Here is a 13,188-nt window from a genome sequence, read left to right as displayed (position 1 = left end):
TAGGCGCCCTTGTGTTTAAGGAAAGCAGGTATTACAAATGCAAAAAAACAACAAAAAAGCACTCAAGTGAAAGTTTTGCTCGAAATATGTCCTATCAAAAAAACTATTACTATACTAAAACTATACTTTTTTTCTAATGTAAGATAAGGGTTGAAGTTTTCTTATGATATGTCCTATGCTTATAGCTAGAGAACTAACTTTTCTGTCTGCCTTCAAAAATGAGTCAAAACGCCAAAAATTGGCTGGCACCAGCTCTTCCCATTTGAGAGAAATGTCTGACATTGAATTAGTCTCAATGAAACATTACCCTTAGCATAAGGAATTCTCTACAAATGGGTTAGCTTCCTTTTTTGCAGTGCAATCACTCCCTACTGGGTTTTTTCCATGTTCGTGCCTCTATTGAATTTGAAGTAGTTATCGAGTTCATTGTGTTAATAGTGAAGCGCAAGACCCACACTCATTACCTTATATCCTGTAACTTCAGACTCATTGTCAAGAGCGTGTACTTGGTCCCAGTGCAGGATGACCTTGGAATTGGACGTGTTCCACATGATTTTAGCGGGAGCCTGACTGGGCGCTAGAGCAAGAGGTAGAAAGTTGGAGATGGGAGGAGAAGAGGCGGTAGCAAGAAGATAAAAACAACAAGGGAACCAATCAATAAACATTAAAGTCAAGAAGCAACTCAGCATGAAGGATCTTTCTCATTAACAGTTGAAGAGTGACTCAGGTGGTGTTGGAGTAGGAAGCTTTGTCTACTTGCCAGAGAGGTAGTGGTGGGTCGATACAAATGTTGATATTATCGATACTAAGCAAAGACTTGGATCAAAATGATACTATTGTCCTGGGACTGATATTCACCCCTTTACTAATTTCCACAAAGCACCGTTTTTATATGTACAGGGAGTGCAGAATTATTAGGCAAGTTGTATTTTTGAGGATTAATTTTATTATTGAACAACAACCATGTTCTTAATGAACCCAAAAGTCTCATTAATATCAAAGCTGAATATTTTGGAAGTTGGAGTGGGGCTTTTTTAGTTTTAGCTATTTTAGGAAGATATCTGTGTGTGCAGGTGACTATTACTGTGCATAATTATTAGGCAACTTAACAAAAAACAAATGTATACCCATTTCAATTATTTATTTTCATCAGGGAAACCAATATAACAGCTCAACATTCACAAATATACATTTCTGACATTCAAAAACAAAACAAAAACAGATCAGTGACCAATATAGCCACCTTTCTTTGCAAGGACACTCAAAAGCCTGCCATCCATGGATTCTGTCAGTGCTTTGATCTGTTCACGATCAACATTGCGTGCAGCAGCAACCACAGCCTCCCAGACACTGTTCAGAGAGGTGTACTGTTTTCCCTCCTTGTAAATCTCACATTTGATGAGGGACCACAGGTTCTCTATGGGGTTCAGATCAGGTGAACAAGGAGGCCATGTCATTAGTTTTTCTTCTTTTAGACCCTTTCTTGCCAGCCACGCTGTGGAGTACTTGGATGCGTGTGATGGAGCGTTGTCCTGCATGAAAATCATGTTTTTCTTGAAGGATGCGGACTTCTTCCTGTACCACTGCTTGAAGAAGGTGTCTTCCAGAAACTGGCAGTAGGACTGGGAGTTGAGCTTGAGTCCATCCTCAACCCGAAAAGGCCCCACAAGCTCATCTTTGATGATACCAGCCCATACCAGTACCCCACCTCCACCTTGCTGGCGTCTGAGGCGGACTGGAGCTCTCTGCCCTTTACCGATCCAGCCACGGGCCCATCCATCTGGCCCATCAAGACTCACTCTCATTTCATCAGTCCATAAAACCTTAGAAAAATCCGTCTTGAGATTTTTCTTGGCCCAGTCTTGACGTTTCAGCTTGTGTGTCTTGTTCAGTGGTGGTCGTTTTTCAGCCTTTCTTACCTTGGCCATGTCTCTGAGTATTGCACACCTTGTGCTTTTGGGCACTCCAGTGATGTTGCAGCTCTGAAATATGGCAAAACTGGTGGCAAGTGGCATCTTGGCAGCTGTACGCTTGACTTTTCTCAGTTCACGGGCAGTTATTTTGCGCCTTGGTTTTTCTACACGCTTCTTGCGACCCTGTTGACTATTTTGAATGTAACGCTTGATTGTTCGATGATCACACTTCAGAAGCTTGGCACTTTTAAGAGTGCTGCATCCCTCTGCAAGATATCTCACTATTTTTGACTTTTCAGAGCCTGTCAAGTCCCTCTTCTGACCCATTTTGCCAAAGGAAAGGAAGTTGCCTAATAATTATGCACACCTGATATAGGGTGTTGATGTCATTAGACCACACCCCTTCTCATTACAGAGATGCACATCACCTGATATGCTTAATTGGTAGTAGGCTTTCGAGTCTATACAGCTTGGAGTAAGACAACATGCATAAAGAGGATGATGTGGTCAAAATACTCATTTGCCTAATAATTCTGCACTCCCTGTACATAGTGGCCACTCGCTAGGTTTAAGCCTGTTTGTGACAACCAGGCAAACCTTTAGCACATCTTACAATCTGGCCTGCTGCTGCATCTTTCCGGGCACACAGAACAGACGGCCGAATCTACAAAACATCCCTTTTAGGAGCTAAATATGACAAAGAGGCAAACAGGAAGTGTAGCGCTGTGTCGACTTACTTTTTTCAACAACAGAAAAAGGCAATGCCAGGTGTCAGTGTGTTAAAATGGCCCGCTACAGTGGTAAATTTACACGAACAAAGTTAACACCACAGAGAGCAACAAGCTGCAACCAAAAATGTAAATGTTACTGTTCCTGAACAAAATCCTGTAAATCCGTCACTATGGCAACAAAGCCACGATATCTTGTTTGTGACGTTGCTGGTTTTTGAGGAGTTGACTCTCTTTTGCTCTGGAACAGTTGTGGTGGAAATCTTTTATGATGGTGATGATTATCATTATTATTATTCTATACTGTTAATTTTTTTTTTTTTACATTTAATTGTTTACACTGTTTTCCGCATCCTATTTTATTTTCCTCAGCCCCATGTAAGTTTTATCAGGGGATAATGTAATGGTGATCCGTGGAACCTTCTGAGATTTTTTGTGATTAGGGCTATACAAATAAAGATGACTTAAATTGACTATTTGCCCTTTCTTACATTATTTTCAAAATATTGTGCGATGGAAAGTATAGTCGACCTGATAATATAGTTATATTTTCGTTACAGTGCTACTTTTTTAATTTGACTCTATTTGGTTTTGTTCTGAAGTAATGGTAATAGAAACATTTATTTTGATTTTTCTATACTGTTAAAGGTGGTGTCCGCAACTTGCCATTTTTCTACTCTCTTACGCCATCTCTTGGCTTAAAGTCATGATTGCAGCCTCAGTCAGTTCACTCTTCAAAAACTAATGCAATTATTTTTTTCATTTTTTTGGGGAGTTTTGGGTTGGCGTTGGTATTTGAAACATTGCTCTTTTAAGCTACACTAACAAAAAAAAACTGGAGATGAGAATGAAATCCAGCTCCATTCCTGCTTCCTTATGTGTCCCAGAACAGCGGTGCAAAAAGTTAAATGAAAGCAGATAGGCGCGGTGGGAGAAAAAATCTCTCTTTGAGCTAAATTGGGTTAAAACATTCTTAACTCCTGGATGCATACGTGGGGTAAAAAATGACCCTGTGGGTGGTGATTTTTCAAAATGTCTCAAAATCAAAGTTAGAATGTTGTCATATTCCAGGTGTTCCTCATCATGTTATGACAAGATGAGATTACTATTTTTTTTTCTTTCCCCCGCTTAATTTTCGACCCCACTCATGGAAGAGTGTATGTTCTGGTAGGCCGCGCATCCGAGGGTTAAAAGAGAAAATATTCTACTTTCAACATTGGTAAAGACACCTTAAAAATGTCATCCCACCCTTAAAGGTTGAATTGTAGTTATTCAATAAAAACAAATATTTTTAGTTCCTAAAATCATTGTGCTATTTTCATTGTAAATATAAACGAACTCAAGGGGAGGGTTCAATTATTCAATGATCATGACATTTCCAAGCTAACTGTATTGGTAACGGATCAGTATTGATCAATACTATCATGTATTAACTCAGATCTGATCGCAACCAGGATTCCGAGTATCGCCTAGGCCCTAGTAGGTGATGTGACGAGACACCCTGTTTATTAAATGTCTTAACCACTATAATTATTATTTGTTCTTGATAATAAGATTATATATTGGGTGATTCTCTAAATACTCCATGCACTAGGCTTAATCACAGTATCTGAGGTTTGATGCAGGATTTTTTGTGACAAACAAAATCTTGTCACAACAGCATGTGCAGGGTGGCCCGACACTGACTGCCAGATCCCCTTCAAGCGTAATTTGCATTATGGAGCAGGCGGTCCATTAAATTAGCTACATAATAAACTGACAAAATAGGAAAAAAAGGAGGCGGATGCCACACCATTTTTTTTTATCCTCGCAAGACTGACACCGTCAGAAAGAATGTAGTAAGGAGCCAAGTGAGGCTTAACAAATCAATGTACGGCTCAACTATAAACTAACATTACTGTGGAACGGGATCAATTCTGTCTTGCCGATCTTATTGATATCTAAACACTGTTCCAGTTAGCGCATCAATAACTCTAAATCACTTCAAATATTGAGAGTTGCATCTTTTTGAAGCATTTTCCATGAGTGTCACTGTTCATTTGTTACCTGATAACGCTTGCGAAAAGGTTTGCGTCGATGACAATTTTCTGGTCGAATAATGATCCCCAGTCTTTCAAGTCGTAATTGCCGATCCGATTTGTCTGTTCTTATTTTTTTTCTCACTAACACAATGTAAGAGGACCTTATCCAGGGATCAGAATGGAGATTTTCATTTTCAGCTGAAATAGCCAGGGTCCAGGAATAAAGCAGGGCGAAACAATGCGGCCAATTTTTCTAACGGCCGCCAGGGTGCGCCAGAGCAATAAAGGAAAGAGTGAGACAGTCGGATTTTGAATTTGTTTGCTACGCAAGAGAAAAAGTGAAAAAGTCGGAATGCCTTTGGGGTTCAAAAACAGCGGAAATCCGCGGATCCGCGGAAAATTCTGATCCCTGCTTATCAGTCTTTTAGGTTTGTACATCTTTTCATGGCCGAATTCAAACACTTTAAAGGACTTTCAAGGCCAATTTTCCAATTTCTCCAGTACTATGAAAAGAAGAAAACCTGTCGTGATTTTATGTGTTTTGCAGAGCCACACATATATCTGCAATTTACATATTCCATTTTCAATGTTGCACGTGCATTCAGCCAGACACGTCATTATTAGATCTTGATTGAGGAAATGGCGGCTGTATTTGTGAATCTGAACAAGTCTTGTGTGAACATTTTTGGAACACGTTTCTCCCCACATAGTTGTTGGGTAAAAATGACAGCAATATGAAGATTTCATTTCCGGTTGCACGATGTCCTTCAGTGATAACATTTACCACTGACAAAGGCTACTTTAATTTTTTGCATGGCCAATAATAAAATGCCCACAATTGATACCTAATCCTTGCACTAAGACACATTTCACAGTGCCTTGTTTAGGTCTAGCATGCAACTGTTTTTTGGGCGCTATCTATAGGGGGTGATGATGCTTCACAGGACAATACATACAAATTCATGCCAGCTGTCATTACTCACGAGGGAAGGAGATATACATTCGAAAAGCGAAGCTACCAGGGAGCAGTGTCAGCGTCATTTTTAAGGAGACTTGGGAAACAGGCATATTTACAAGCACTTCACCCAGAATTTGAGCACTTCTCAGTCTTTGAAAACACAACAGTAAAATTCTTCAGAACAATGGAAAAGGAAATAAGATTGGTCTATTATGAAGGAGTTCGGCCAATCACAGAAACCAAAAATTGTGGCCGAATAATTAAGCCTAGTTGTGAGCGTGGCTTTTTTAATAAGAACATTTGAAAAGTTAAGTGTTGAATCTTAGGCGGTGTACAGTATTTGTTTAGACTTCCTGGATTGGCCCCTGTGGGTATATAGTATTCTATTGCTTGTAGGGCGTCTTCCAATTAATATATTGAGTGTCGTTGAATACGACAGACGTCAGAGATCCATGTTTAACTGGGTAAGAAGAGAACACATTTAAATTAAAGTGTATTCAATTCTTTTGCATTGCTTCTGAATAAACATGTATTGCATGTACTAAAGAAAAAAAAAGGGGAGGGGGTATGCAAATGTATAAACCAGTGACATGCAGTCAGGGGAGGCAGGTGAGGCTGTACCTTATAACCAATTGGAAAATAACATATTTTAAATGATTATATTTATTCAGTGTTAAAGTTGTTTCTCATTTAACTTCACCATATTTGGATTTTCCTTTTGAAAATCATTAAATTTTCACATTATGTATTGAATATTGTTAGTACATTTATTATGTGACGAATTACTGTGCTGAATGTCAACAGATGCAGAGTGGGGCACACAGTTCTCTTGCCTCATTGCAGTGGGAGATAGTGACACCAAATATTCTGATTTAGCGCACACTTAAGCCCCCAATAATGTAATTTGTGATGGTCTTAGCATATTCTTAGCATACAAAAAGCCTTTTCTTTTGGAGAGAACGGCATTTCTCAAACTAAAAAAATAGATGCCAAATGTTATACACAAAAACTTGAAATTCTATACAAGCTGTGAAAATTTGAGGTCATTCTGTTTAAAATTGTTAAAATGATTGGTCCAACAAAATGGGGTCAAACAATTGGGAACACCCTGTATTATGAGTAGCAATAACACATTTAGTATGTAACGCATTACTTCGCTGAGCGCTTGCAGATGCAGATTGAGGCATGCAATTCTCTTGCCTCATGGCAGAGGGCGATAGTGAGGGCAAATATTCTGATTTGATACACGCCGCAGCCCCAAACAATATAAGTGATAGTATTGACAACTTGGCGTCAGGCCATCCAGTTTTTTTTCTTTGCATAGACTTCTTATTTTATTATGGAGGATTACCCATCTATTGTTTTTTTTTTTCATTCAAAAGGGGAAATGCATACAATTATAAGTGAAGGAAAGACAACAAAGTATTTTTCTATGCGACCGTTCATGAAATGCTTTGCTGCTCTGCAAATCAAATGATGAAGAAGGTTAACTTATTTGTAAATCTGATTGTGCCTCACCAGACACGAACCTCACAGCATGTAACTGGTACATACCGATGTACCGATTTTGCAATAATACAAGTTCTTACGAGGTTTCTTGGTAGTGACATTGACAATGCTGCTCTGTGGACCCACTCCAGCGCTGTTATAAGCTCGCAGAGCTATCAAATAGGTTGTGCTGCCCTCCAGATCCCTGATGTGCACTGAAGTCTTATTCCCCACTGTCCTAATCACACTGGCTGTCTCCTGCTTTTCCTTTACCCCCCAGTACTGCAACTAAAACACACAGCACAACAAATAACCACATGTTATCGTCTTTTACAGTACAACACACATATCGACAGTTTAAGTTTTGCAATCTGTACGTTCAAATGTGTAGTTGGCTCTAACAATACCAGTGCAATGAAAGTCAAGTAAAAAGCAAGAACATGCTGAGCTGTTAATTTTGTTTGAACAGTTGCTATTGTGTGCACATGAGCGGTGGTGACCTCATAGCCCAGGATGCGTCTGCGGTTGTTGCTCCAGGCCAGAGGCTTCCAGGTGACCTCCACCGCAGATGCTGAGATGCTCTTCACCCTCAGTCTCCCTGGTGCTCTGCTGGGCTCTGAAATGTGCACAACACATATTTTTGTTTGACATCTTTTTTTGATTTATTACTGTATTTATTTGTGTATAACGTGTGTTTTTACTATATGTGTGCAATCATTGATACGTCGGTACATCCTGCAAGTTTTTCTGCTCTACTACATGTACTTTCAATCACTTGGATCATTATCGAGCTTTCACACAGCTTGCAAACACGCTGAAAATTTACATCACCTAAGTTGGAGAAGAAAAACCTCTAAAAATTGGAGGATATGCTGCTCCTGCGGACCGGGTTGGCCACCCGTGTGACCACCAATGATATGGACCAGGTTATGGGCCACTCGATACCGCACAGAAAGAAGAAAAATGTGCCTTATTTTTTGGCGTATTTGGTATTTATCCTGAAGGCACCCATTTTTTTTTAAATAGCGCAGACCTCAGTTGCACAGCTTTGGGTGCAACGGAAATTGATCTCAGATTGCGGCAGTGAGAGCGCCAAATCCTAAACACTAGGATTGTAAATGACAAAGGAAAATTTATTTGATTTCATGTCATCATCACACTATTTTAATTACGGTGCCACATTGTGCAACGTTATTATGGAACATTTATATATCTAAGTTTTTTAATTAACTGTATTTTCTTTTTTGACCTTGCTGCTCTTTGTTTGCACGGAGGAAAAAGGAAGTAATTTCATCTGTGGTTTATATTGCACATATAGCAGATTTGACAATAAAGTTGAATTTGAAAGAGTTCAGCCAAAACAACATTGTACAATATAATAGAATATACTTTTATTGTTATTGTTACAAAATGGGTTAACATATTGTGACAACAAAATTGGACATGGCACTCTAGTTTCACATATTCACAGTGAGGATAAAAGAAACCAAGAAGATAAGGTTATAAAAACAAGGATGATAAGGTTATAGTTATAATTTACACAATATTTAAACAAAAAAAGAAAGTTGGGCATGTAGGATGTTACATACAGTTGGTATCGTAATACAGTTTGGTATCGTAAGGTTTGTGCAATATGCATTTGGTGCAAAAATACTCAACATAGTGCAAAAAAATAGTCAACATGGTACTGTGAGTAAAACTAGTGTGATGAAGACAGCAAATTGAATGCATTTTCCTGTGTCATTTAGGTCCCAAGTGGTCTAGTGATTACACAGTGGATCTGAGCTTCTCATCATCATCATCATCATTATTATTTTTGCTATTAACCATCCATCCATTCATCTTCTGCGCCGCTTATCCTCTCTAGTGTCACTGGGGGTGCTGGAGCTCATTACAGTATTGTTATCCATCCATCCATCCATCCATCCATTATCTGCACCGCTTATCCTCAGTCGGGTCGCGGGGGTGCTGTTACCCATCACAGCTATCTTTGAGCAGTGGGCAGGGGACACCCTGAACTGGTTGCTGGACAGTCGCAGGGCACATAGGGACAGACAACTCATTCGCTCATCCAAACCTAGGGACAATTCAGACCAGCCAAATGACCTGATCTGATATGCACGTTTTTGGATTGTGGGAGGAAACAGGAGTTCCCGGAGGAAACCCACACAAGCACGGGGAGAATATGCAAACTCCGCACAGAAATTCAGTTAACTGGATTTGATCACATGACCCCAGTATTGTTATTAATACTAATTTTATTATTGGGCCGGACCGTGAAATTTTGTCAAATATTAAAACGGTCCGTGGTAACGCGTTTGCCGTCCACTGATATAAATGACACAAGGAATGCCATTAGATTTTATCCCATTATCACATTATTTTTATGGTTCAGAGAGCGGTTGTTAAAGAATAGCGAGAACGGAGAATGGAGAGTGGAAAAAAATAAATAAACACAAAACAGCACGACAAGAGAAACAACTACCGTAAATTCCGGACAATAAGCCGCTACTTTTTTCCCAAATGTTCAGCCCTGCGGCTTATTCAGTGAAGCGGCTTATTTAAGTATTTTTTCTAACGAACACCAGCGGCACTCGAGTACAAAAGGTAAAATTTAGACCGGTGGAATTGTGCGCCGAGGTAAACTACATCCTCTTGTATTAAGATCGAATTGTCCGTATGACAGAGGATAGAGGTTTGTTTCAAATGTGAGGATTACGCCTTTAAAGACGTCAATAATGACGAGATAGACGAGAACCGCTTTTCGTGAGGGGGGATTTTTTAAGGGTTATTGTTCTATATTCGTTATCAATTATCCATTATCGGTCAAATCATAATTCAATACAAAGCCACGGGCCGAGACACTTGTTCTCAGCCAAGAGGCCGAGTCAAGGTCCTAGCCACAGAGCCATGCAGCGATCAGTGCGTAAGCACCGTTCCCGGAGGTACTGCAATACCGGGGCGATGCGTGGAGTGGACAGAGCAGGCCCTTATTTCATCTCCAAAATGCAAAAATACGGTAACCGCGAATTTCGCATTTGCGGTATCGTGAGGGTTGGAGGGATTTTTAAGGGTTATTGTTCTATCTTCTTTATTCATTATCCATTGTCCATTGTCAGTCAGTTCATAATACGCTACAAAGCCTAGGAGCCGGGACTCTTAGCCGAAAGGCCAAGCTAAGGTCCTAGCCTCAAAGCCTTGCTGCGATCATTGCGGATGCACCGTTCCCGGAGGTACTGCAATACCGGGCCACAGCGTGGAGTGGACAGAGCAAGCTCTTATTCCATCCCCGGATTGCAAAAATCAATGCCAAAAGGCCGAGCTAGTGTTGCCCTGTAGATCGTTCATGGCGAATGCACAAGCGCCATAAGGTCCTGACCGTCACAATTGCAGCACAGCTTGCTTTACATTTCAGCTTTGAGCCTTGCGAGCGTGTTTGGAGTAGCGTGGTGGTACCTTTCACAGGCACGGTTTGGGATGAAAGTTATATTATTTTTATTAAAGCTTTGAAAACTCTCTCGGTGTAACGTCTTTCCTTGTAAATATGTGTAACCATGTATAATATGTATTTGCAACTGTATATTTTTGTCATGTATTTATTTTGGACACTTGATGTGATAAGTCTTGCACTGACCAATCAAAAAGAAGGGGCGTAACAGACGCGGGGGATTATTGGAAGTCGGGACCAGTAAAGGTGAGTGTTTGTGGACACCGCAGACAAAGGTGCATATATATTTTTCCCACCCTTACTTTTGGAAATATACACTTTTTTTCCTTGGATTACTTTCAACGGGCACTTGGACTTTGCAGGTCTGCATCAAATGATAACCACCGGTATCATTTTCTGTTCAATCTGTTGAATGTGAAGATCTAGGAGTGTTGGCAATCAGGAGATGGAATAAGAGCTTGCTCTGTCCACTCCACGCATCGGCCCGGTATTGCAGTACCTCCGGGAACGGTGCATTCGCAATGATCGCAGCAAGGCTTTAGGGCTAGGACCTTAGCTTGGCCTTTTGGCTGAGAGTAAGTGGCCCAGCTCCTAGGCTTTGTAGCGTATTATGAACTGACCGATAACGGATAATGGATAATGAATAACGAAGATAGAACAATAACCCTTAAAAATCCCCACTTCATTGCTGTTGAGATTGTCATGATTGTTTTCTGTTATTAGTGTCAATAAATTTGTTCAAACCAAAACAAAAAACAAAATCGTGAATATGCTTGTATGATGTTGAGGTTGTTATGTTTGTTTGCTGCTGTTGGTATCGGTGGATTTGTTCAGAGCAAAAAAAATAAAAAAAAAAAATAAAAATGGATTTTGGATTGGACGTATCTATTGAAACTGACAAAGATGTTATATAACGAAATTGTGAATATGCTTGATTGCTGTTAAGATTGTCGAGAAGGGTTGTTAAAACTTCACATTGTTTGTTTGCTGTTATTAGTGTCAATAAATTTGTTCAAACCAAAAAAGTCAGGTCACAACCTTGATTCGGCTACTTCGCTGTGAACAAGCACTCCACCCCTGTGGTTCAGGGGTGTAATGTGATATGTCTGATATTTAGCAAGTGACAGAGAAACAACTATTCTATAGAGGCTCTCCCCACTAAAATTGTTCAATCAAAAAGGACTTCTGTTCTCAATGTGGATGCATGCGGCTAATATACCGGTGCGGCTTGTGTATGTTATAAATCCGTTTACCTCCCAAAATGTGGGGGGTGCGGCTTATAATCAGGTGCGCCTTATAGTCCGGAATTTACGGTATTTGTTGTATCTGACGATGAAGTAGACTTTGAAGGACATTAATTAAATACATTGTAAATTTTATGTTCTTATTGTGTTCATAGTTTTGCATTTTCAATAAATGGTTTTCATCGAGTGGCATGTATTCAACGTTGGTCAGTGACAATGAAAGAGAGAAACAACAATTTAGACGGATTTTTCACCCAAAATTAGGAATGCGCGTTTGACACGAATACATACGGTAACCCAAAATTTAAATAACACTGTGAAAAACTTTCTTTTCTATTGGTCTATTAATGTGTAACATTGAAATAAGACGTGCAGCAGGTTGAAAAGAAAAAGAACACTGTCAAAATACAAGCATTACCTTGAGTAAAACTAGTTTCAATTTAAAGGGACAGTGAGTAATATTTGGTGCCCTCTAGTGGTACAAAAAACTTTTATTTAGAAAAAAAAAACATTTATTTGAATACTGGTATGAAATACATAAACTAAGATACCAATGTTGATTAAAAAAAAATGTTACAAATTTGTATTTCTATTTCACTGGGAAATGCATTCTCGGAACGGCGCCTTGTTCTTCTGGCATCCTGCTGCCACGCTCTGCCGTGTATCACTGGAACTCACAATTGCCAATAAGGAATCTAAAACTTAATGAGTAAAAAATGAGCCCTCAAAAAATGCTGTGTTGGATGACTTTATATTTTCAAATCCTTCTAAAGGATGTGGGTGTGGAATTGGGCATTGTGTGCAAGTGCGTGGAGCATAATGTGCAGGTATCCTAGCAATCTGGCGCTTCTATTTTCTGACACATTGCTGAATGGACCATTTCAAGTACGCTCACAGAATATTTCCAGAAGCGCCTCTATTGCTCATTGCGATGGTGCAGGGCCTCCTCAGGAAAATAACACCTTATCATTGTTCCCCCTTACAATTGCACTAGCTGGTTATACAAGTGTGTCTCTAAGGCTGTGTTCAGACTGTAGCAAAATCCGACTCCCGGCAAATTCTTCCACAAAAATAATTTGAAGGCTGGCTGTACTAACTATTTTTGAAAGTGTCCAAATGATAGACAAGTGTGAGAGATTACTAGAGCAACTGTTTTGATTGGAGGCATCGCCAGGCACGTGCCGTCATATTTTGTCACCTTATTTTACTGTTTCCCCCTTCCTGTTTCTCACTGTGACAAGATGTCCATTGCGTCGACTGGGCAATAATTCAACGGCTGCAGCTGCGCATGGGAGGAGCCGACTGAGCAGCTGAGCTGTAATGGCATTTGACTGCCGTAGCATGCGAGACATCGCACAGGCAGAACCGATGGGAATCTTACTAGGGAT

General features: G+C 39.9%; 1 protein-coding gene and 3 pseudogenes across 2 annotated transcripts in view; 1 reads left to right on the top strand and 3 right to left on the bottom strand.

Annotated features, from left to right (window-relative positions):
- The window catches only part of cntn3a.1 (contactin 3a, tandem duplicate 1), a 176,946-nt gene that overhangs the window by 12,507 nt on the left and 151,251 nt on the right, over positions 1 to 13,188 (bottom strand). Inside the window, exons 19-21 of one of the 2 annotated variants that reach the window (XM_088332058.1) lie at positions 7,609 to 7,724; positions 7,210 to 7,396; positions 465 to 577 (exon numbers count right to left, since the gene is read on the bottom strand). In XM_088332058.1, the coding sequence (XP_088188184.1) occupies positions 465 to 577; positions 7,210 to 7,396; positions 7,609 to 7,724 (416 nt within the window). Of the gene's footprint in view, positions 1 to 464; positions 578 to 4,836; positions 6,081 to 7,209; positions 7,397 to 7,608; positions 7,725 to 13,188 lie in introns of those variants that run through there. The other variant, XM_088332059.1, reaches the window with a different exon arrangement.
- LOC148369840 (U2 spliceosomal RNA) lies at positions 10,032 to 10,291 on the bottom strand (annotated as a pseudogene).
- Positions 10,320 to 10,434, bottom strand: LOC148369839 (U2 spliceosomal RNA; annotated as a pseudogene).
- LOC148369838 (U2 spliceosomal RNA) lies at positions 10,933 to 11,077 on the top strand (annotated as a pseudogene).

This window comes from Urocampus carinirostris, chromosome 3 (assembly GCF_059441175.1).
Source record: "Urocampus carinirostris isolate Australia breed hairy pipefish chromosome 3, RoL_Ucar_1.0, whole genome shotgun sequence".
In the NCBI taxonomy this organism is placed as follows: domain Eukaryota; kingdom Metazoa; phylum Chordata; class Actinopteri; order Syngnathiformes; family Syngnathidae; genus Urocampus; species Urocampus carinirostris.
This window is presented reverse-complemented; position numbering and strand designations above follow the sequence as displayed.